Consider the following 20,909-nt stretch of genomic DNA (forward strand, 5'->3'; position numbering starts at 1 on the left):
ATAGTTCCCCGGGGAAGGTCTTTAGGCCCCACCCTCATCGCTTCTACTCGCTGCACAGCACTTACTGAAACCCTCTAAAATTATGTTAAGGTTACTCGTTTACTGCCTGTACACCACCCCCTGGAATGGAGAACAGGAACTTCTGATATTCATCACTCACCCTCGAGGAGCCGTCCGCATACAGTAGGTGCGGATAAATAATCGTTAGATCCATGAGTGCATGAATTCTCAACGTCCGGGACGCTAATGGTCGTCTACGCCTACCCGAGGCATAGGGAAATAAAATGGGTGATAAATGAGGACCCTACAGCATGGGTAGAAGTGACAGGTGCACCCCCAAGAAACCTCAACAGGTGACAAGCACATGAGAACCTGGCCCACCTTTCCTCGGTACGAAAATGGGAGGAAAGGGCGCCGGGCAGCACCTCAGAGCCTCGCCTGAGGGCTCGCTGGCCGGCGAGAAGGGAAAGCGGCGGGCAGGGCCGCATGCGGCAGGCAGGAGAGTCAAGTCCACCGGCCGGGGCAAAGTCAGGCCCGACTTCCGGAGGCCGCTTCGACCCTCGACTCTGAGGTCCCCAAGCCGGCCACGTGCCGCCGGCCGGGCCAAGGGGCGCCGGGCCGGGGTGGGGTGCGGGCCGCCTCACCTGCAGGTAAACTTGAGGGCGAGGAGCAGCGCGCAGCCGAGTGCCACGGCCCCGCAGAGCAGCTCGGGCCGCCGGCGCGCCATGAGAGAGGCGCCGCGCAGCCCGCGGCGAAGCCGGCCCTCCGAGGACGCAGCCGAGGCCGGGCTGAGGGAGCCGGAGCTCGCGGGGCCGCCGCCGCCGCCCTCGTCCTCGGCGTCGTCGCTGCTGCTGCTGCCGCCGCCGCCGCGGCCTCCGCATTCCGACATTACATGCTCCCCGTCGCCGGCTTTATACCGCCGCCGCCGCCAAGGGCCCGAAGGCCCGGCCCGGCCCGGCCCGTCGCTCCCCAATCCCGCAGCTGGCCGCGCCCGCTAACCCCGAACCTCCACGTCAGCCCGGCCGCCGCCGCGGCTCCCGCCCACTCCGCGCAGAGGGCGGAGCCGGACACCACCCGGAAGCCCCGCCCTCATGGCCACGCCCCCTCGCTCGTGGCCTCTGCGCGGCCCCACCCCCCGCCCGCACCGCCGCGGAGGCGTGATCGTCCCACAGGCCCCGCCCCGTCCCTGAAGTCTGCGCGCAAGCCGCCGTTGCCACGTGCTCGCCCCGTTTACACCCGTCCGTCCACTGAGTCTGCGCAGGCGCCGGCGCTCGGTGTCCGGCTGCTCCTACCGCGGGTTGAACCGAGCGCTGCCCTAAAGCAGCCCCGGAGAGTAGCAGCTGCGGAGAGTCCCCGCCTGGCTCCGGGAGTTTAAAAGAGCTGTGATGAAAAAAAAGTAAAATAAGAGAGCTGTGGCAGCAGTCGTGTCAGCGACACGTCTGTGGAATTGCAGTACCGACCTCACGGAGATGCTTTGAAGGTTAACTGAGGTCCTTGATGGAAACTGCAGGGCCCATCATGAGTGCTAAATAAGTCTTAGGGACTGTTCTCTCCCAGTGTCCATTTCCTGCACAATGAAGTGCTGTGCGCCGCGGTACCACGTCCCTACACCACAGCCCTGGGAAAACGGTCTGTGCATCCTGTACTCACTTTAGAGATGGGAAAACCGAGGCTTGGAAAAGCCCCTTGACCGCGTCGACAAGGCTAACAGGGGAGTAGACTCGAAAGCAGATTGGTTAACCTCTGCCGACTCTAAATGCTCTCTGACTCTAAATGTTAATGAAAGTGAAAGTTGCTCAGTCGTGTCCGACTCTTTGCGACCCCATGGACTATGCAGCCCTTTGAATTCTCCAGGCCAGAATACTGGAGTGGGTAGCCTTTCCCTTCTCCAGAGGATCTTCCCGACCCAGGGATCGAACCCAGGTCTCTCTGCATCGCAGTCGGATTCTTGACCAGGTGAGCCACAGGGGGAGCCCCAAATGTTCTAAACGTTAGGTCATTTCTAAATAAGTTTTTGTGATTAAAAACGGCAAGTCGGAGAAGGATGAAATGTGATTTGAGAGTGACAGAAAGGGATTGTATACCTGGGAGACGTGTACCTGGAGCTAAGAGAATGTCCGTAATTACCCAACCGCTGGGGCCAAAGCGGAAGACTAGACTTACGCTGTCAATAACTACAAACCTGGTAATAAAACGCAGAGAGAACTAAGGCAATATGATGCCACAGAAAAACAAAAAAACAAACAAACAAAAAAATCCCAGAAGATGAGAAGTCATTTATGCCACAAGCCAGCGTGCTAACCCCGGCGCAAGGTTTCCAGGGAGATAAAGGGTTCTAGGAATGGCCACCTTCCTGAGTGGCCCGGAGCATTCAGTTTGTTAACCACGGAGGCTCAACATGTTGGTAGCTCATGTTCGCATGCCATTTCACTCTTTGGTTTGTATATCTCACATCTTTTTTTTTTTTTTTTTAATATTGGGGTTTTTTTTTGCTGCACCAGATCTTAGTTGCAGCATACAGGATATAGTTCCATGACCAGGGATGGAACCTGGCCCTCCTGCATTGAAAGAGCAGAGTCTTAGCCACTAGGCCACTGGGGAAGTACCTCCTCTCACAATCCCAATTTTTTTGCTCTTTACTTCCTTCTTTTATGTTAAGTGGCTCTTTTCTAAAACACTGTTAATTCCTTTAATGATTTAAAACTTATTTTTTCCAGTTTATGTTCTTAGCGGCAGCATTTAGGGATTGTGTGTTAGTTGCTCCGTCGTGTCCAACTCTCTGTGACCCCACTGACTGTAGCCCACCATGGTCCTCTGTCTTTGGAATTCTCTAGGCAGTTCTCTGTAGTGGGTGGCCATTCCCTTCTCCAGGGGATCTTCCTGACCCAGAAATACACCCTGGGTCTCCCCCATTGCAGGCAGGTTCTTTACCATCTGAGCCACCAGGGAAGCCCTTCAGAGGTTACAGTATACATTTTTTCTGAATCTACTTCAGATTTACAGTAACTTAATTCCAGTAAGATATGGAAACTGCTCCAATATAGCTCAATTTCCTCCTCCCATTTTTATGCTGTTATTGCCCTTTTTTAATCTAATACAAACCCAGTAATACAGTGTTATGTTATTGTTTTATATAATATTGTTGGAAGCAGAAAATTTTTTTAAATGCATTTCTAGTTTTTTCAAAAGATATTAAGTTTACTTACCATTTCTAGTTCTCTTGATTTATTTAGATCTGAGTTAACACGGTATATTGCTAACAAAAACAAATACAGTCCAAAGTCATGGGTACTCATTCACTGTAGGCCACTAGGGCAGAATCCACCCTACTGTTTCATAAGACACCTGTCTTTTGCACAGGCCTTTATAAAGTTCAAAGTGCTTTTGTTGCCTGTGGCCTATTTCATAAGACCCACTATATCTTATGACCGTGCAGGGCAGTGTCTTACAAGCCAGGAGACCAAAGTATGTTTCCTTTACCCCTCTCTTTGCAGACACTGCTGCTCCAGCAATGATGGTCAATGGGAAATTCATTTCAGGTGACACCAGGCCATCTGGGCCAGGCTGCACTGCTCTTCCTCTTCAAGGCTTCTTCTTCTTGTTCAGTCATTGTGTCACCCTTAACTAGCCCATGTCAACCAGTATCTATGCTTTTATGGCCACTTTTGATACCATGATCAAGGCGCTGGCATTTGCATGGGCAGCAGGGAGATTACATATATATCTTTGTGCATGTGCTCAGTCATGTCTGACTCTTTGCAGCCCCATGGCCTGTAGCCTGCCAGGTTCTTCTGCCCATGGAATTTTCCAGGCAAGAACACTGTAGTGGGTTGCCATTTCCTCCTCCAGGGGATCTTCCCAACCCAAAGATCAAACCCATGTCTCTTGTCTCCATGTTGGCAGGTGGGTTCTTAACCACTGTGGCACCTGGGATATATATTTTTCCCAGGTATTAATCCTGTCTTAGAATTGGAGAGAAATAATTCCTTGTTAATTTTTTTAAATTAAAGCTCTTTATGTGTGTGTGCAAATAATCACAACTTTTCCCCTGCCCAAAATTTTATAATTCTGTCTTCTTAACTGTCTCCTTACTATTGTTTCTAAGCCAAATTTGGTTATTTTTAAAAATGAGTTACTATGGTAACTCAGAAAGCAATGCTATCACTTGCTTCAAATATTTTATTCTACTTTGTCCCTTCACCAGCTTTCTTAAATCTGAGTCTCTGGTTTGGTATTCTGTCAGTGTTTCTTGCACAAGAAAACCCATATTTTACATCCTGTAGTTTCAACAAAATTTTTTAAAAATTGAAGTATAGTTGATTCACAATATTATGTTAGTTTCAGATGTACAGCATAGTGTTTTGTGGATTATGTTCCATTATAAGTTGTTACATGATATTGGGTATTCACCAAGGTATAGTAATTATAAGATATTCAGTAATTCCATATACTATGTAGAAGATACAGTAAATCTTTGTTGCTGATCTATTTTATGTATAGTAGTTTGTATCTGTTGATCCCATACTCCTAATTTGTCCCTCCCTCTCTCCTTCAGTAACCATAAATTTGTTTTCTATGTCTGTGAATCTGTTTGTGTCTTGTATGTAGGTTCATTTGTATTCTCTTTTTAGAGTCTACATATAATGGATATCACATAGTATCTTTTTCTGACTTACTTCACTAATATACTGTGGTCCATCCTAGTTGCTACAAATTTCACTTTTGTATGGCTGAGTTAATATTCCATTGTATGTATATGTATATATGTGTGTGTGTGTATATACATATATACTTATATACATACATACATACATATATATATATAAAAAACATGTATACATTTGTTGTTGTTTAGTGTCTCTAAGTCATGTCTGACTCTTTGTGACCTCATGGATAGCCTTCCAGGCTCCCCTGTCCTTGGGATGTCTCAGGCAAGAATACTGGAGTGGGTTGCCATTTCCTTCTTGGGGGGAATCTTCCTGACTCAGGGATTGAACCCATGTCTCCTGCATTGCAGGCAGATTCTTTACTGCTGAGCTACCAGAGAAGTGTATTTATGTGTGTGTGTGTGTATGTGTGTATAAAACATCTAATGCTTGGTTTTTGTTTCGCTTGTTAATTTTTAAAACCTTGAAGCATTTACTTACTAAACAGGATGTGCCTCACAAGGTACCGGTTGGCAGATAACACAGGAGGGAGCCCACACCCTGAGCCTACTAGGTAAAGCTGGACAATGGTGCTGTTTCTTAGAGACTTTATATCAAGATCGAAGAGTTGTCTTCCCATAAATTGGCACTCCTTGTTCCCTTGCAACAAGTACTAAGAGGAAACCCATATTCTCATCTCTGCAGGTCAACTAAGGAGTGTTTGAACCCACACTAACTGCCCAGGGAACATGCTGTCCTTCAGTTTCCCAGTGGGGATCTCTGGAACCCTTCGCAGACCCACAAAGGCTGAGGATGATGGAGAGGGGTGAGCACTTCCAGCCCCGGCCTACTGTCCAGGCACGTCCAACACAGGTGGAAGAACTGGGCAGAGCAAAATCTACCTGCCACCTCCCAACACCTCTTCAGGACTGATGGGACCAGCTCATTGCAAACAGCACGATTCACACATGAATGTTCCTATTCACAGGAACCAGAAGGAGGAAACAACCGAATGCCCATCAACAGAGGAATGGGTAAACAAAATGTAACAGGTCTGTACAGTGAAGGATGATGCAGCAGTTAAAAGGAATGAAATACTGATGACATGCTACAGTGCAGATGAACCTTGAAAATAGTTACTGTTCAGTCACTAAGTCATGCCCCCCACAGAGTGCAGCAGGCCAGGCTTCCCCGCCCTTCACTGTCTCTCCGGGTTTGCTCAAACTCATGTCTGTGGTGTCAGTGATGCCATCCAATCACCTCATCCTCTGCTGCCCTCTTAAACATTACACTCAGTAAAAGAAGCCAGTCAGAAAAGGCCACCTATTCTATAACTCCACATACATGCAACGTCTAGCAAAGGCAGAAAGCAGATTAGGGACTTCCCTGTCCTTGTCTAAGACAACCCTAGACAAGACTCTGAGCTCAAGATGCAGGGGGCCTGGGTTCAATCCCTGGTCAGGGAACTAGATCCCACATGCCACAACCTGGCAGCCAAATAAATAAATAAATATTTTTTAAAAATCAGAAGGAAAGCAGATTAGTGGTCACCTACAGCTTGCCTGGTGGCTCAGATGGTAAAGCGTCTGTCTGCAATGCTGGAGACCTGGGTTCGATCCCTGGGTCAGGAAGATCCCCTGGAGAAGGCAATGGCATCCCACTCCAGTACTCTTGCCTGGAAAAATCCCATGGACCGAGGAGCCTGGTAGGCTACAGTCCATGGGGTCGCAAGGAGTCGGGCACAACTGAGCGACTTTACTTGACTGACAGCTTGAAAATCAGGGGGAGTGGGTAGACTAGGGTGTGGGTTTTATTTCTAGAGAATAAAACACTTTTTCATTGTGATTGTAGCACATTTGGATTCTACTAAAGCCATGGATTTACTTTAAAATGGTTAACATTTGGGGGTTTTAAAATTGTATCTCCATTTGTTAAACATTGAAACAAACAAAAAATCCACTTTGGAGGAGGTAGGCAGATAAACCTGTCCAAGTAGACACATTGATTTATTAGTTCCCAATGCTGTTAATATTACAGTTTTGCTCTTTTATACCTTATTTTCCTTACCTCCCCTCACCCCAATACTACTCTCTTCTCTTCATTTCTAGGATGGGGATGTGACTTCATCATGGCGTAATTAAGACTGATTTCCTGATGCTGAATATTCACTGATGCTGGAAGGACCGAAGCTGAAACTTCAGTATTTTGGCTGCCTGATGCAAAAAGCTGACTCGCTGGCAAAAACCCTGATGCTGGAAAAGAAAGTCAAAAGAGAAGGGGGCAGCAGAGGGTGAGATGGTTAAAGAGCATCACCGACTCAATGGACATGATTCTGGGCAAACTCCATCAGACAGTGAAGGACAGGGGAGCCTGGTGCACTGCAGTCTATGGGGTCGCAGAGTCGGATACAACTTAGTGACTGAACAACCATAAATCCTGGTGCTGAGACCAAGGCTGTGGCCTGCAGGGTTCTTAGGTGGAAACCAGAGCAACAAACTGAATGACTTAGGCAGAAGTGGGATGGTTCAGAGCAGAGAACTGCAAGAGAGCTGAGGCACAGAAAATTTTGAGGTGGGGTGTGAAAATCAAAAAAATTCTCCTCTTGACCAGTCAGAGGATTCCAAACGAGGTTTCAAGCCTAGATTTCCAAGGTTAAAACAACCAACTTTTTCAACTGCAGGTTGAAACAGCACCAGAGATATCTTTTTTTAACATCTATTCTCCCTGGAAAGAGCACAAAAGAAGTCTGGAAGGATGGAAAAGAAAAACGTCATGAAGGCCGTCAGACTAGGGAGACTTAACAGAACGACAACAGTGCCTTTCTGTCTCTGCGCTGACCATGTCTTCAGCGGTCTTTCAACAACCACAACGACCCTAGACAGCTATCTCTGTGGAGTCCCACAGCCAGTGTCCTAGCTGACCATGTGTCCCCTTGCTGAGTGTTCATCTAAATGAAAGCACAGAAGAGCTCGTAGAGGGGTTAGCATGTCGGTCAATAAGAGAAGCCTTTTAGCAATCCGAATCGCAAGAGAGTGGGACAGAGTGGCAGTTGCTGCCGTGTCGCTCTAATTTACCTTCTGTCATTAATTGCTTAAAGAAATGTGTTTTTAAAAAATCTAGGGAATTCCCTGGTGACCCAATGCTTAGGGTTTTATGCTTCCACTGCCAAGGGCCCAGGTTCGCTGGTTGGGGAACTGGGATCCCACAAGCTGCATGGAGTGGCCAGAAAAAAAAAGACCTAACCTTGTGATTTTAGTACCCAGTTTTAACAATTCTTTGTGAGGCAAGGACCACACCACAAAATGAAAGACATCTATATATAAAATCTTTATTACAGGCAGTATTGGTCCATACACTACACAATACCAACAGTACAAGTTTAATCTTTCAAAATCATCATTTAAACAGCAAAAGACCAAGAAATAAAATTTGAGTCAACTGATTATTTTTCAAAATAGTCTCAATGCACATTATCCTCAGTTCCCTTATTATAGTGAAACATACAAATACAGAAAAATACCCCATTTAACATATACTAGTGTTAAATGGTTATTTGGCTTAAAATCTGAGTTAAGAAAATCCTTTTTAGCAACCTACGTACAGATAAGTAGCGAACTTTATTAGACAAATTCGTTCCTCTTAAAAACATGTGAAGAATTTCATCCATCATGTGTTCTGATCCTAGTACAGTGTTTCTCTCTCACCATCGTGGTTCTTATCTGAAGGACCAACTCAAGGAGTCATCCTAGACATCACCTCTTCCCCCAATACAATTCATCCAAAAGTCTGTTCAACAGATGGCAACCAGTAGCAGTCACTTCACCATGTGATGCCCTGAGAGCCTGGCCAGACCTGTCCAACAGCCCGTTTTCCTACCTACTGTGGGTTGCTGCTCAGGAGGGACGAGACGCCAATACAAGCAGAAAACCTGCAGCTCCTCTGCTACGTGCCTTAGAACACTTTCAATTTTTCTGGTCAATGCCCTGATTAGGTAACATACATAAAAGCCAGCATATTAGTTTAAATCTTTAAACAAAAAACTATATTTTCCAAAGTCATTATCGTTGGGGGCAATTAAGTGATCTTTTCGTGCTTTGTTGAGCTTCATCTTTAGGGCGTCTCTTCTCTCTTCCCATTCATGAAGTTCAGCGTTGCCGTGTGCAAATTTACAGCTGCTTCCTTCTGTGCAGGTACCATTCATATACCTGTTAGGACAAATCAGCTTGGTAAGTGTCCACCCGATGCTTATAACAATCTTTAAAATGTGCTCTTCACTACCTTTATGGCTTGTGTTAAACTTTTAGCTCAAACTCATAATCCTAGAAAAATGAGTATTTTTAAAACTTTTATATTGGAGTATAATAAAATTGAGTATTTTATTGCCTTGGCATCTAGAATAGAGAAAAGAGTACCTTAACTATTTAAATGCACTAGTTAATGAAAAAGACTGATTGCCAGGGGGAAAAAAAAAACAAACACTCCACTCCTTCCTGATGCAGCAGAAAGAAGTCAGAGGGGACAGGAAGTAGAAAATATCTTCAATAATTCTACGTATCACATGGATCTAAGTGGGGAAATCAAACAGAAACAGCAACGACAAAATAAGGAGCAATTCAAAATTATGCAGCTTTTCACTGAAAAATTTTCTAACTACACTTACATCTACTACGAAAAGAGGGCTGTGAAGAGTCAGAGAATCCTCACTGCCGGCTCATAGACCATCTGGGCATGCCTGAATGAACTTACTTCCCTATTTGGTTATCTTAAGATGTTTCACTCCAGTGCAGGCAAACTAGTGAATCTTTTCAGGTAACACAGCTGAGTGAAGGAAATGTTCAAGGAGCAACTAAAACTCTGAGCCCAAATGCCAACATCCAGGATTAGAAGACTTTGCCACCCAGGTACCCTGTCTACTGCATCCCAGGTAGCTCTTAGTGGCAAAGAACCTGCCTGCCAAAGCAGGAGAGGTGAGTGATGTTGGTTCGATTCCTGGGTCAGGAAGATCCCCTGGAGAAGGAAATGGCAACCCTCTCCAATATTCTTGCCTGGAGAATCCCATGGACAGAGGGGCCTGGAGGGCTACAGTCCATGGGGTTGCACAGAGTCTGACAACGGGAGCGACTTAGCCTGCGCCCTGTCTACTGATACAACGACTGTGCAATTCAAGCCCAATCGGCAGAGTTCACGTGGGGAGCTGCAGAGACCCACGTACCTATCACAAATACTAAAATACCCCGTGGGAAAGCGGTGCTGCCAGCAGTACTGGTCGTCTTCGGTGTGGAAGACCTTCTCTTTGTGCTTCTCGGAGGAGATGTGGCCCTGCCACTGCTTCTCACTGTTGCAGTTCTTCCCGCACATCCAGCAGTGAAAGTCCACCTGCAGCGCAAAGAAGACACGCATCGCGTCAGCAGCTGCTGTCTGGGGGGGCCCTGATGGGTCACCCGTGTTCAGGTCCCAGACTGACTAAAAACAACTCCACCTAAGGCCCACATTCTATTCTTGGGGAGCCCATCCAGCGGGGAGAGATGGGCCAAGGGTCCCCCCAGCACATAGGAAGCAGAGAGCCAGGGCAATGGGCTGGGCCGGGGGTCCAGGCACTCTCTGGCAAGAAGTCAGTTTGCCAACAAGGGGGTCTGTCGGGAGGATGGGGGGCCAGGTTCAAACCAGGGTCCCGGGGAGGATAAATACCATGAGGAAAATCAGAGAGGCTGCGAAAGCCCAGGGCTCGCCTGCTGCGCAAGATCAAGGAGCAGTAACTCCACTCTTGCACATGAACTGAGCCCCCACTGCGGGCCAGGACTTGTGCCGGGGGCCAGGGAAGTACCCGTGCTGCGAAGACGCCGCCCCGGGGGCAGAGACCCATGAACTTTATTAGGAACTCTGTGCTGCCACAGATGCAGGCGTGCGGTGTTTGAGCAGGACTTCCCAAGTGCCCTGGGTCAGAATCCGGTGTGACGCTGGGTAAGAACAGGTTTACAGAGGGACTCCCCTGGCGGCTCTGTGGTTGTGACTCTGTGCTTCCAATGCAGGGGATGTGGGTTTGATCCCTGGTGGGGGAACCAGGACCTCACATGCTGTGTAGTGCTGGGGAGCAGGGGGAAGGGGGTAGAGAGAACAGGCTCACAGAGACAGGTGACTCTCACAACCCAGCAAGTCGGGGTGACCCTGCTCTGGAAACCCCAGCAGTACTTAAGAAAAGGTGACGAGACACTGTGCTGAGCCCGGGCAGAGAGGGCAGAGTCCACAGGGCTCATGATGAGCGGAGACACGTCCCTGACCTGGGTCTGACTGACTGAATTCGGAGAGAGGCCAAAAAAACAAACTGGAAACAAGGAGCAGAGTTAATCTGTAAGTCTGTGTCAGTTTAAAAAACCATGCTGGGCAGAACTACAGATTAGCAATTGACAGTCCAAGAATTGGAGACACGGCCTGGAAAAAGACACACTGGATCTGGTCCCTCCGGGAAGGGTGACAACTGGGGTTCCAACCTCATCTGTGAGATTTTATTTACCCAACAGAAGCAAACACAGCAAACTGCTAACATCAGTTGAGTGGGGATGGTTGGCTCAAGATACTCTTTATATTAACCCCTTTACTTTTCTGAAACACGTTAAAGAAAGCCCAGTGAAACACCACAGGTGACTTATGTCTGGGTGGAAGCCAGAGACAGAGGTCAGACCGCAGGAGGATGATAAGGGAACAAGAGGACTTGGGGCGGGGTGGGCACTTCCGGGATGGTCTAGTGGTTAAGACTCCAGTGCAGGGGGCATGGGTTCAATCCTTGGCTGGGGATCCCACATGCTGCATAGCATCCCATCCAAAACAAGGAGGACCTGGGGGTGGGGAGCCCTCGGTTCCTGAACACCTGCCGTGGCCCAGCAGTGGGATACACCCACAGGCTCATCACGCTTCGCATCTCTCTCTCAGAGGAGTTCAGTAAGCTACCCAGGGTCTCAGGCTAGTGACTCACCAGCTCCTGCTTCCAGAGTCAGAAAAAGGAGGCAGGAAAGGAGTTTTTAGGACGGAGAGGCTTAGACTCACAGCGGGGAGCCAGCGCAAAGAGAAGATGAAGACACCAGGAGGGAGGTGGCAAGGGAGCCAGGTTTGGGAGAAAGTAGGAAAGAAAAGAAAGGCCTGGAAGCACAGGCAAGGGAACCAACCTGCGGTACTTACAGTAACTTCCGCGTAATCCGTCGGCATGTGGATTTGCTTTCCATTCTCTTTGCTGGACTGACTGGCTGCATCATCACTTTTTTCATTTTTTTGGCTCTTTAGCCAGAGTTCATAAAACTGCTCCATATCTTGTACTAAAGAAAAATGAACTCCTCTCAGCGGCAAATATTTAAAGACACTATTTAAATACAAGAGCATGCATTCTTTTTGCATTAGTTGGCGTAATTTTCAAAAGAAAATCAAGAAGCAAACAGAGACTGATCATCTATTAGACATGAGAGACAGGCCAGTTCCAGATGCTCAGGGTAAGAACCAAATTCAGGTCCGTTAGGACACAGACAAACATTAATTTTCAAGATTGATGAACTTCTCCCTGTATTTGCAAGACACGTTGTAGGTGTTTAAAATTCAGAAACCCAAGACTTCCTTGGTGGTCCAGTGGTTAAGATTCTGAGCTTCCACTGCAGGGGACACAAGCTTGATCCCTGGTCAGAGAACTAAGATCCCACATGCTGCACGGTGCAGCCAAAAAATAAAATTCAGAAGCCATTTCAAGGGCATTGCTAAAAAGGAAAGCCACAGCTTCACAATGGCCCAGGTCAAACACTCAGTTATCAGTGCTGTAAACACACAGGCAACTTATGCAGCTCCTCACTGTTTACTGAGAAAGGTGAGAAACCTACTATAGGGACCAAGATTCTGACCCTGATGGGACTCCGTCAGTCCAGCTACTGTCCCAGAGGACGGACACGCAGGGGTGCAATTTACAACAGCATGGTGATGACCAGGTCCTGGGCTGTGGCTGCAAGCTGCTTCTTACAGTAGGAACAAGTGTATCTGGCATTACCATCCACTGATAAAACTAAGGTTTCTCAGCCTCAGCACCGCCTGTGTGCTGAGCCGGACAACTCTTTGCTGCTGGATAAGCCTTGCGCATGTACGACATTTAACAATCTCCCTGGCCTCTGCCTGCTAGCTGCCAGTAACACTGCCCCACGAGTCATAACAATGAAAGGCCCAGACGCTACCAGCTGTCCCCAAGGGGAGAGGGGTGTGGGTGGCAAAACTCATCCCCAGCTGAGAGGCACTGAGTTTACAAAAAAAAAAAAAAAAGGTGGAAATGAGGATCTGGTCAAAACCCGGCACTACTGCCTGCTCAAGTGTTTCTAACAATATACATCCAGCTAAGATTAGAGATAAAAATAGGAAATCCTTCTTCCTTCAGGCCAGTGGTAGCAGGAATTGCTACAAGAATACCTTCAGGAAGGCCAACCTCGAGTCCTCACTCCAAGCAAGGAGTCCCACTCACACAAGTCACTGAATGTTTACATGGCTGAAATACAATAGGTGATGTGCTTAAATCAGATTGGTTCTTGTAATCCCCAGATTGCAGATCTTAAGCCATCAGCAAATTTTGATCAGTTTACTTAAGACTGAAGAACAATGATCAGAAGTGAAAGGTTGCCTGAGGCTTCTCTCCAAGGCTCTCACAGTAAAACTGATGCCTGACCAAGACAGACATTCTCTACTTGGGCCTTTGCGTCTGGGCCTGTTCTACCCATAAGAGTTCCCGGACGAAACCTCCAGTTCCAACCTGATGAATTCAGGGGTGACTCTTCACACCAGGAGCAGGCACTCGTGGAGGGACTGAACTTCCCCAGACAGTGACTCAGGGACACGCCTGTGATGTCAGAGGATGCTGACCTATGTTTTTGTATCCAAATTTGACCTAAGCAAACACGACTGGTGGTCAGACTCTGCTTCACTGATAAAATGAGATAATGGTTTAGAGCACAGACTGCCTTCTGTGTTCCCTGTAAGCTGGCAATTTACAGGGAGGAAAGGGACTTCCAGGCGAGCTGGATTCCGTGGGTGTCAAGGCCATGGTTAATCATCAACTTACTCCCGTTCTCCTTCATGTAGGTCCACACTTCTCGTTCCTCAGGACTGTGAGCAAAGGAACAGTTTCCAACATACTGACATTTTTTCCCAGAAGCAATATGATTGCACAGCTGTGTAAAAAATACATGAATGTGCTTTAAGACAGAGCACACTGGGTAAAATGGCCTAATTTTTACATTTAAGCAAAATCAGTATTATTATCCATGCTAATGCTGAGTAACAGAGTTTTTAAATGAGATTAATTTGCTCCTATTCAAATTGACTATAAGCCCCAAAGACATGAGATGTTATCAAGCTTTCTGTCTCAAAACTTTTCAAAAGAGCATAAGTATGGAACTGGAACATGGAACACTTTCTTATGAGAAAATGTCAACAGATTCACTTATTCAGAGGATCTGCTTTCAACACAGCAGGGCACTTTATCTCTGCAGTGCAAGTCTCCGGCCCCCTCAATATGACATATCCTACTCTCCTCTGCCTGACACCCAGGAGACATCCTTGTCAGCCCTTGGGAAGCAGGAAAGAAACTGCAGACGCCTCCAATAAACAAGGTCAGAGAAAACCTCTGCCGTTTACTTCTCACCGATACTGGCAGCTAATCTCAGCCATCATTCACTAGCTCTGCAGTGTCAGAAAACAATTATTCCACTAACCAGGCCATCCAGTTATACAGCATTCAAGTAATACCTCTTGTGGTTATTTGCATTTTTATTTTACAGAGTAAATACAGTGATACTGGTAGGAAAAATAAAGTAAGAGCAGTCAGCAGAACACAGATTTCCCTAAGACCTGTGACTATTAAGAACTAGGAATACCATTGTCACCGAGAGCTCATTCGTAAATATCATCAACATACTTGTCTTTATGGAGCATAAATCCTAGTACAATTCAATGTTAGCTTGTCTTAGTTTATCCATGTTTCAACAGGAGCTGGCTCTATGTATTAGTTTATATAACAGTAAATGCTGAGCATTGACTTTCACCAAAAATCAAGAAGCAGTTAACACTAAACACTGCTCCTTTCCTCCCCTGAACCAAAGCCAGGGACCCCCCAACCCCTTTACAATTTTTTGCAGGAAGTCAATAGTCAACAAAACATTCTTGTGATGGATTTTCTTATATTCTTTTCCCAGTCAAGCCCCAGGAAGTACTTAGGTATTACTGGGTAGACACTGACCATTGTCTTTCAAAGCTCAGTGATAAGGAGCAGGGAGAAGAAAAGATAAAGGAGAAGGTCGCTCTGTGCGGTTTTTACACAACACCATCTCACATATCTTCCCAAGGATGCAATGATTTCCATTTACAGATGAGCAGACTGAGGCTGACTAACTGGCCCTTTGGGCAGACCCTGAAGCCCATCCTCTCTCCACCTCACCACACTGCCTACGCACATACACACACGCAGAGTATTATTTCTTCTTTTAGAAAAAGGATCCCTTAGCAATATCTAGTGGGGTAGGGAAACAGAGGAAAATGGGCTCCTATAAATATTACAGGTAGAACACCATGTCTGCGATGAGAGAATAATCAGTGGTTCTAGGCAGCTGCCTCATGAGCTAAAACTGTTCCCAGTCGTCTTTGTTTTGGCAAAATTTTGAGAAGTACATCTATAATCTCCACTATCTACTGAAGCACAAGATAATCACTGGTTCTAATAAGCCTTCCTCCTCTCTAATCATAGCCCACTAATAAATCACCCCTATCTATGAGGCTGAAACCACAATAGATAAACACAAACACATTACCTCCTTCAAAGACTGGCCTTGCAACCTGCGCTAAGTTTCACAAACGGCAAGGTGCCCTGGGTGATGGGCAATGAACCCGCCTCTCCCTCAACTCCTTGGCAGTTTGGAGAAGGAGCCTCGTTAGTGGGGACTCTGCAGCCCATCTGCCCTGCTGCTCTGGACAAAAGACTCTCTCCATGTTTCCTCCACTGGGGCAGAAAGTGCCCCTCACCTGAGCTCAGGTAAAACCCCACCAGACACTCTCTTGTGAACAAGAAAGTCGGGCCAGTTCCAAGCTTTGCCCAGACGACCATCTTTAAGACCACATAGGGGACCAGAGGGACCAAGCTGAAATGTGAACCTTGTAAGTCAGTTTGGTGTTCTCAATGTAAGGGCTTTTGGGGAACATGCTGCTCTAACAGGAAGCATTTTTCCTTTGGGTTACTTCAAGAAAATCCTGTAACGTTAGGTATCCTTTAGCGAGCATCCATTGCTTCAGTGAAAGAAACAGGTGTGATAAAATAAAAAAAAAAACACCAAAAACTCATCAACAGAGTTAATAATAATACGGAAAAGTCTTGGGTTTGATAGCAAAGCTGAGGAATCAAATATAGATGAAATTCTCTCCCATTTGCTCACAGTCATTCATCTGGAAAATAAGCTGAGTCTAGACCATCACTTTTCTCTAGTTCATTTTCTATGTCTCCTAAGTAACTCATTCCAACCAACCTAAAAACTGCGCCAGACCCACACACACAAAAGGGGAAGGAAAACGAAAAGGACCACTTAGATTTTAGTAACACGACGGGCATTATTTAAAGGGTACCAGTTTCCATCTGAATTACTACTACTTTCTAATGATTTGAAATGCCTAATAAAAAAAAAGTGGCTTAAAAATTACGTATGTACATCAAACTGTAAAGGCATTTGTTTCTTTGTGGGAAGAGGACGGATGTTCATCCACTTCTTACGTTCAATAGACATCACTCTCATCGCACGACGATCTTTGGTCCACCTAAGAAAAATGGAGTTCAGAAAAAACAAAAACACACTGGCAGAGGCATAACATAAAGGGGCAGGTCCAAAGTCTGTACCTAAGGGACCAGAGATTTTTTTTTTTCAACCCTTCTAAAAGAAATGCCTTATGATTCTGTCATTTCACTTCCTGTTGATATTTATAAACAGACATTCTCTATGAATCCTAAACAAGGAAATGGTAAAATACAGGAAAAACATTATTGAATTTTGTTGAATTCTTAGCTACTACATCCTAAAAATCTCTTTCCTTTCGATTTGCAATTACTCCTAAATTGTCTACTTTCCTTTGCCCTCCTCACAGTCTTAATCTTCCTTCTTATATGTACAATTTTACGCCCATGAAAAGAAACAGGCACTATTTCCACACACACACACTACTTACGAATGCCTTGCTTTTGCACTGCAATATTTTCTGTTTTTGTCTGGTTCAATGACTTGGCCATTTCTCAGACACTGAGCACATACAAATTTTATCTTCATATTAAGGGATCCAGGCATTATTTGATTGCCAAGTACCTTAAGTAATTAAGAGATCAGTTTTAATTGAACAGAAAACCATTCTTTGAGAACACATTCATTCACCATGCACAACTGTGTGCTATTATTTTTTTTTTTAAATATAACAGCACACAACTCCTGTTTTCGTCTGGTCTGATGATTTAACCACTATATATACGATCTGATAACTAAATCTCCAGTTCTCTACCCAAATATAAGAGAATATGATGAAAGTAGATCACAGATGCCAAACTTAAATTTATCAAAGTCAGCTCTGGTGTTAATGTTTAGGACTTGTGGGGAGAGAGGAAGGAGGATGGTTGGATAAAGCAGTCTGGCTCAGTGGTGAACAAAACTACATAGTCTAGCTCCTCTACTCTGAGGATCCTCACAGCCCAAGACCCCAGCTGTTCTGCCAAATAAACTGAATAAGAAAACTGTATCCTGGAACTTCCCTGAGAGTCCAGTAGTTAGAACTCTGCGCTTTCTACTGCAGGGGATGTGGATTCAATCCCTGGTTGGGGCACTAAGATCTTACATGCTATGTGGTGTGGCCAAAAGACAAAATAATTAGAGAAAATTGTACCCTATATTCTTTTCTTCTTTGGCTATGCAGGATCTTAGTTTCCTGACCAGGGATCAAACCCATTGGCCCCCACAGTGGAATCAGAGTCCTAACCACTGGACCACCAGGGAATTTCCTAACCTATATTCTTGGCAGGTGTTATGAGATGCCTAGTTTTTGTTTTTTTTTCCCATGATAATCAACTAAAATTCAGAAATTTTTTTTTCACATTTACTCAATTTTTTTTTCCCACTTAACTCAGTAAACTCAAGAAAACTCAAGAGAGTAACTGGATTTTATGGAAGTATAAACTGCATCTGCCAACTACTCACATCCATCAGGCCATTCCAGAAAAGATCCCAAATGCAGAAAGGACAAAGGAAAAACATACCTGAGCTCCAGGTACATTTGCTTCCAAATTTTGCCAATATCGTTTAGATTCCTGGGCAATATCATCATGTGAGATACCTGAGAAATGCCAAAGATGTTTTTTTAGGTTCTTTATGCAGTACCAGGCTACCTGTCTAGGCACAGTCAGACTCAATTTTTTACCCCCATTTGGCATAATCTGTCACCAAGGATGAATATCATACTACTCTTTTGAAATGGAATCTTTGTAAATACAGCTCTTGGTGCCTTCCAAAGAATCTTTCTTCCTCATGGATCCGTACTGCATACATGAACTTGTATCAGCAATTACTTATACGAGACCACATTCAAAACAGGACACTCTAAAGATGAAGTGACTCAGGTTTAAGACTCAGGATAAAATCAACAGTGCCGCCACACCAGACTGGTGGAGAAAGGCCTTTGACACCATTTCGTAAACCCTGACTGCTCTCGAGGGGACTTGTCTCAATCTCACACAAACGCACCTGTTTCATTTTGCAATATCCAGACTTTCAATTCTACGAGACTATGTGCATAAAAGCATTCGTCTTCCCTTAAACAGCCATATCGAACCTCATGTCGGCATAAATCAAGCTGACACTGGCCATGAAAAGAACGTATTTTGGAATACTTGACTGTTGTCTCTCGCAAAATGTGGACAAGGCACCTAAGGGGAAAATGGAGTGACACTTCACTACTGTCCCACCATAGCCTTTTACAAAAATGTACATACACACGTGTGTGTGCTTAACCACTCGGTCATGTCTGACTCTGTGACCCCGTGAACTGTAGCCTGCCAGGCTCTTACCCACGGGATTCTCAGGCAAGAATAATAGAGTGGGTTGCCATTCCCTTCTCCCGCAGATCTTCCCAATCCCGGGATCAAACCCACGTTTCCTGCATTACAGGTGGGTTTTTTTTACCATCTGAGCGACCAAGAAGCCCATATACACATACAAAATGTAAAATTCTAGACTGAAAATAGATTTTAAATCTTTATCAGAAAAAAACAAATCACTGTATGCAACTGTAGGATTAACTGGGGAGAGGAGAGGATAATTATATTAGGCTATATTAAAATACCTAAATCCATGTCATGAGAAGCTATAAATCAGTATTGCTTTTCTGTATTAAATCTTAATAATTCATTTTAAAATTCTCAGCAAAACCTATTAGCCATTTAAAAATAGTCACCATCTTTCAAAACAGCAACAAAAGGAGAGGGGAATGCCTGGGGAGATGTTACTCTGGTTTTATTTGGATCTAAAAAGAGGATTAATTTTGTCACTAAAAATACTAGAAAATACCAACATACTTATTGTCTTCAAATTCATGCTTTGTAACCGGATGAGAACATGAAGTAGAATTATCTTTGTTTCTTTTACTTATCATTCTAGGCTTATGATCAAAACATTTCTGAAATAGAGAAGAAGAATTATCATAAAAACATAATACAAGATGATAACTTTTGTGTGATGCTGATGACGTTCATACTTACACATTACAAGCACATGTCAATTAACACTCGGCAAATAGGACATCTTAATGTTATTCTTTTGCATAGTAATAGTGGCTACCATTGCTTAAGCAAATGCTTTAGCATACAGCAGGACCAGACCTAAGTACTTGATACTTCTGGATCAGAAACCACCACCTGTCTCACAGTAGAAAGATTTGGAGACAGTACCTCACAAAGGAATATAAATTCTCCAAGATGCTCCTGGAACAGTTTGAACACGGTAAAGCTGATCTTTCCATTGCCACCAAAGAAAGCCTCTCTGCTGAACGCCCCCTTCCGCTCCAGCGTCCAGACATCTATCTCCTCCTGGCAATAAGCAAATGTGCAGTGGCCTGAATATCTACATTCCTCCTCAGCGGCAACGTCTAGAAAGACAGGAAATTAACAGAGGTGGGATGGATTGGGAGATCGGGATTGGCATGCATCACTAATGTGAATAAAACAGATAATTAATGACAACTGCAGAGCACAGGGGATTCTACTCAATGCTCGGTGGGAGGAAAATCCCAGAAGAGGGGATGTGTGTACACGTGCGGCTGATTCACTTTGCTGTGGAGCGGAAACTAACACAGCATTGTAAAGTAACTATCTCTGAAAAACGAAAAAAAAAAAAAAAAAAGATTTTCAAACAAAATTAAAAAAAAAAGTGGGGAGAGACAGGGAATTAAAAGACATTTAAAATATGGGCCACTGTGTTTTCAAAGCCAATGAATATTAAACACACTAAGGGCATTGTTTAAATTTTTGTAACAATTCATGGATAGCTTCAAACCATGGTACTCATATTACTACGCAGGAATGGTGTATTAAAAGCATGAAAGTGTTAGTTGCTCAGTTGTGTCTGACTCTTTGAGACCCCATGAACTGTAGCCTGCCAGGCTCATGGAATTCTCCAGGCAAGAATACCGGAGTGGGTAGACATCCCCTTCTCCAGGGGATCTTCTCGACCCAGGATTGAACCTGGGTCTCCCACAATGCTGGGAGATTCTTTACCATCTGAGCCACCAGGGAAGTCCCATAGGTATTAACACTTAAAACAAACAAATGGACAAACAAAAAACAGCAGCACAATTCTAAATTACTTTTATTTCAGACAGGGCAAAAAAAGCCCTGATGTTTGCATGTTCACCACCTAAGTTTAAAAAATCATTTCAGTTCAGTTCACTCACTCAGTCATATCCAACTCTTTGCAACCCCATGGACTGCAGCACGCCAGGCCTCCCTGTCCATCACCAACTTTTGGAGTTTGCTCAAACTCATGTCCATTGAGTCGGTGATGTCATCCAACCATCTCATCCTCTGTCATCCCTTTCTCCTGCCTTCAATCTTTCCCAGCATCAGGGTCTTTTCAAATGAATCAGCTCTTCGCATCAGGTGGCCAAAGTATTGGAGTTTCAGCTTCAGCATCAGTCCTTCCAATGAACACCCAGGACTGATTTCCTTTAGGATTGACT

The 20,909-nt window shown here is 45.1% G+C and overlaps 2 protein-coding genes and 1 long non-coding RNA gene across 4 annotated transcripts in view; 1 reads left to right on the top strand and 2 right to left on the bottom strand.

Moving 5' to 3' along the window:
* TXNDC11 (thioredoxin domain containing 11) overlaps positions 1-1,018 on the bottom strand; it is a 60,656-nt gene extending 59,638 nt beyond the window's left edge. The window contains exon 1 of one of the 2 annotated variants that reach the window (XM_020883808.2): positions 645-1,018. In XM_020883808.2, the coding sequence (XP_020739467.2) occupies positions 645-889 (245 nt within the window). In that variant the 5' untranslated portion in view covers positions 890-1,018. Of the gene's footprint in view, positions 1-160; positions 437-644 lie in introns of those variants that run through there. The other variant, XM_020883809.2, reaches the window with a different exon arrangement.
* A 343-nt stretch (positions 1,019-1,361) lies between these two features.
* Positions 1,362-8,101, top strand: LOC139032787 (uncharacterized). Its single transcript, XR_011485391.1, has 3 exons — positions 1,362-1,956; positions 5,352-5,698; positions 6,755-8,101. It is a non-coding gene; the product is annotated as an uncharacterized lncRNA (long non-coding RNA).
* ZC3H7A (zinc finger CCCH-type containing 7A) overlaps positions 7,950-20,909 on the bottom strand; it is a 37,654-nt gene continuing 24,694 nt past the window's right edge. The window contains exons 14-23 of the mRNA XM_070460789.1: positions 19,624-19,820; positions 19,252-19,352; positions 18,422-18,603; positions 17,938-18,014; positions 16,866-16,999; positions 16,355-16,460; positions 13,723-13,831; positions 11,820-11,953; positions 9,859-10,022; positions 7,950-8,851 (exon numbers count right to left, since the gene is read on the bottom strand). Of these exons, the coding sequence (XP_070316890.1) occupies positions 8,662-8,851; positions 9,859-10,022; positions 11,820-11,953; positions 13,723-13,831; positions 16,355-16,460; positions 16,866-16,999; positions 17,938-18,014; positions 18,422-18,603; positions 19,252-19,352; positions 19,624-19,820 (1,394 nt within the window). The 3' untranslated portion in view covers positions 7,950-8,661. The remainder of the gene's footprint in view (positions 8,852-9,858; positions 10,023-11,819; positions 11,954-13,722; positions 13,832-16,354; positions 16,461-16,865; positions 17,000-17,937; positions 18,015-18,421; positions 18,604-19,251; positions 19,353-19,623; positions 19,821-20,909) is intronic.

This window comes from Odocoileus virginianus, chromosome 33 (genome assembly GCF_023699985.2).
Source record: "Odocoileus virginianus isolate 20LAN1187 ecotype Illinois chromosome 33, Ovbor_1.2, whole genome shotgun sequence".
Classification (NCBI taxonomy): Eukaryota; Metazoa; Chordata; class Mammalia; order Artiodactyla; family Cervidae; genus Odocoileus; species Odocoileus virginianus.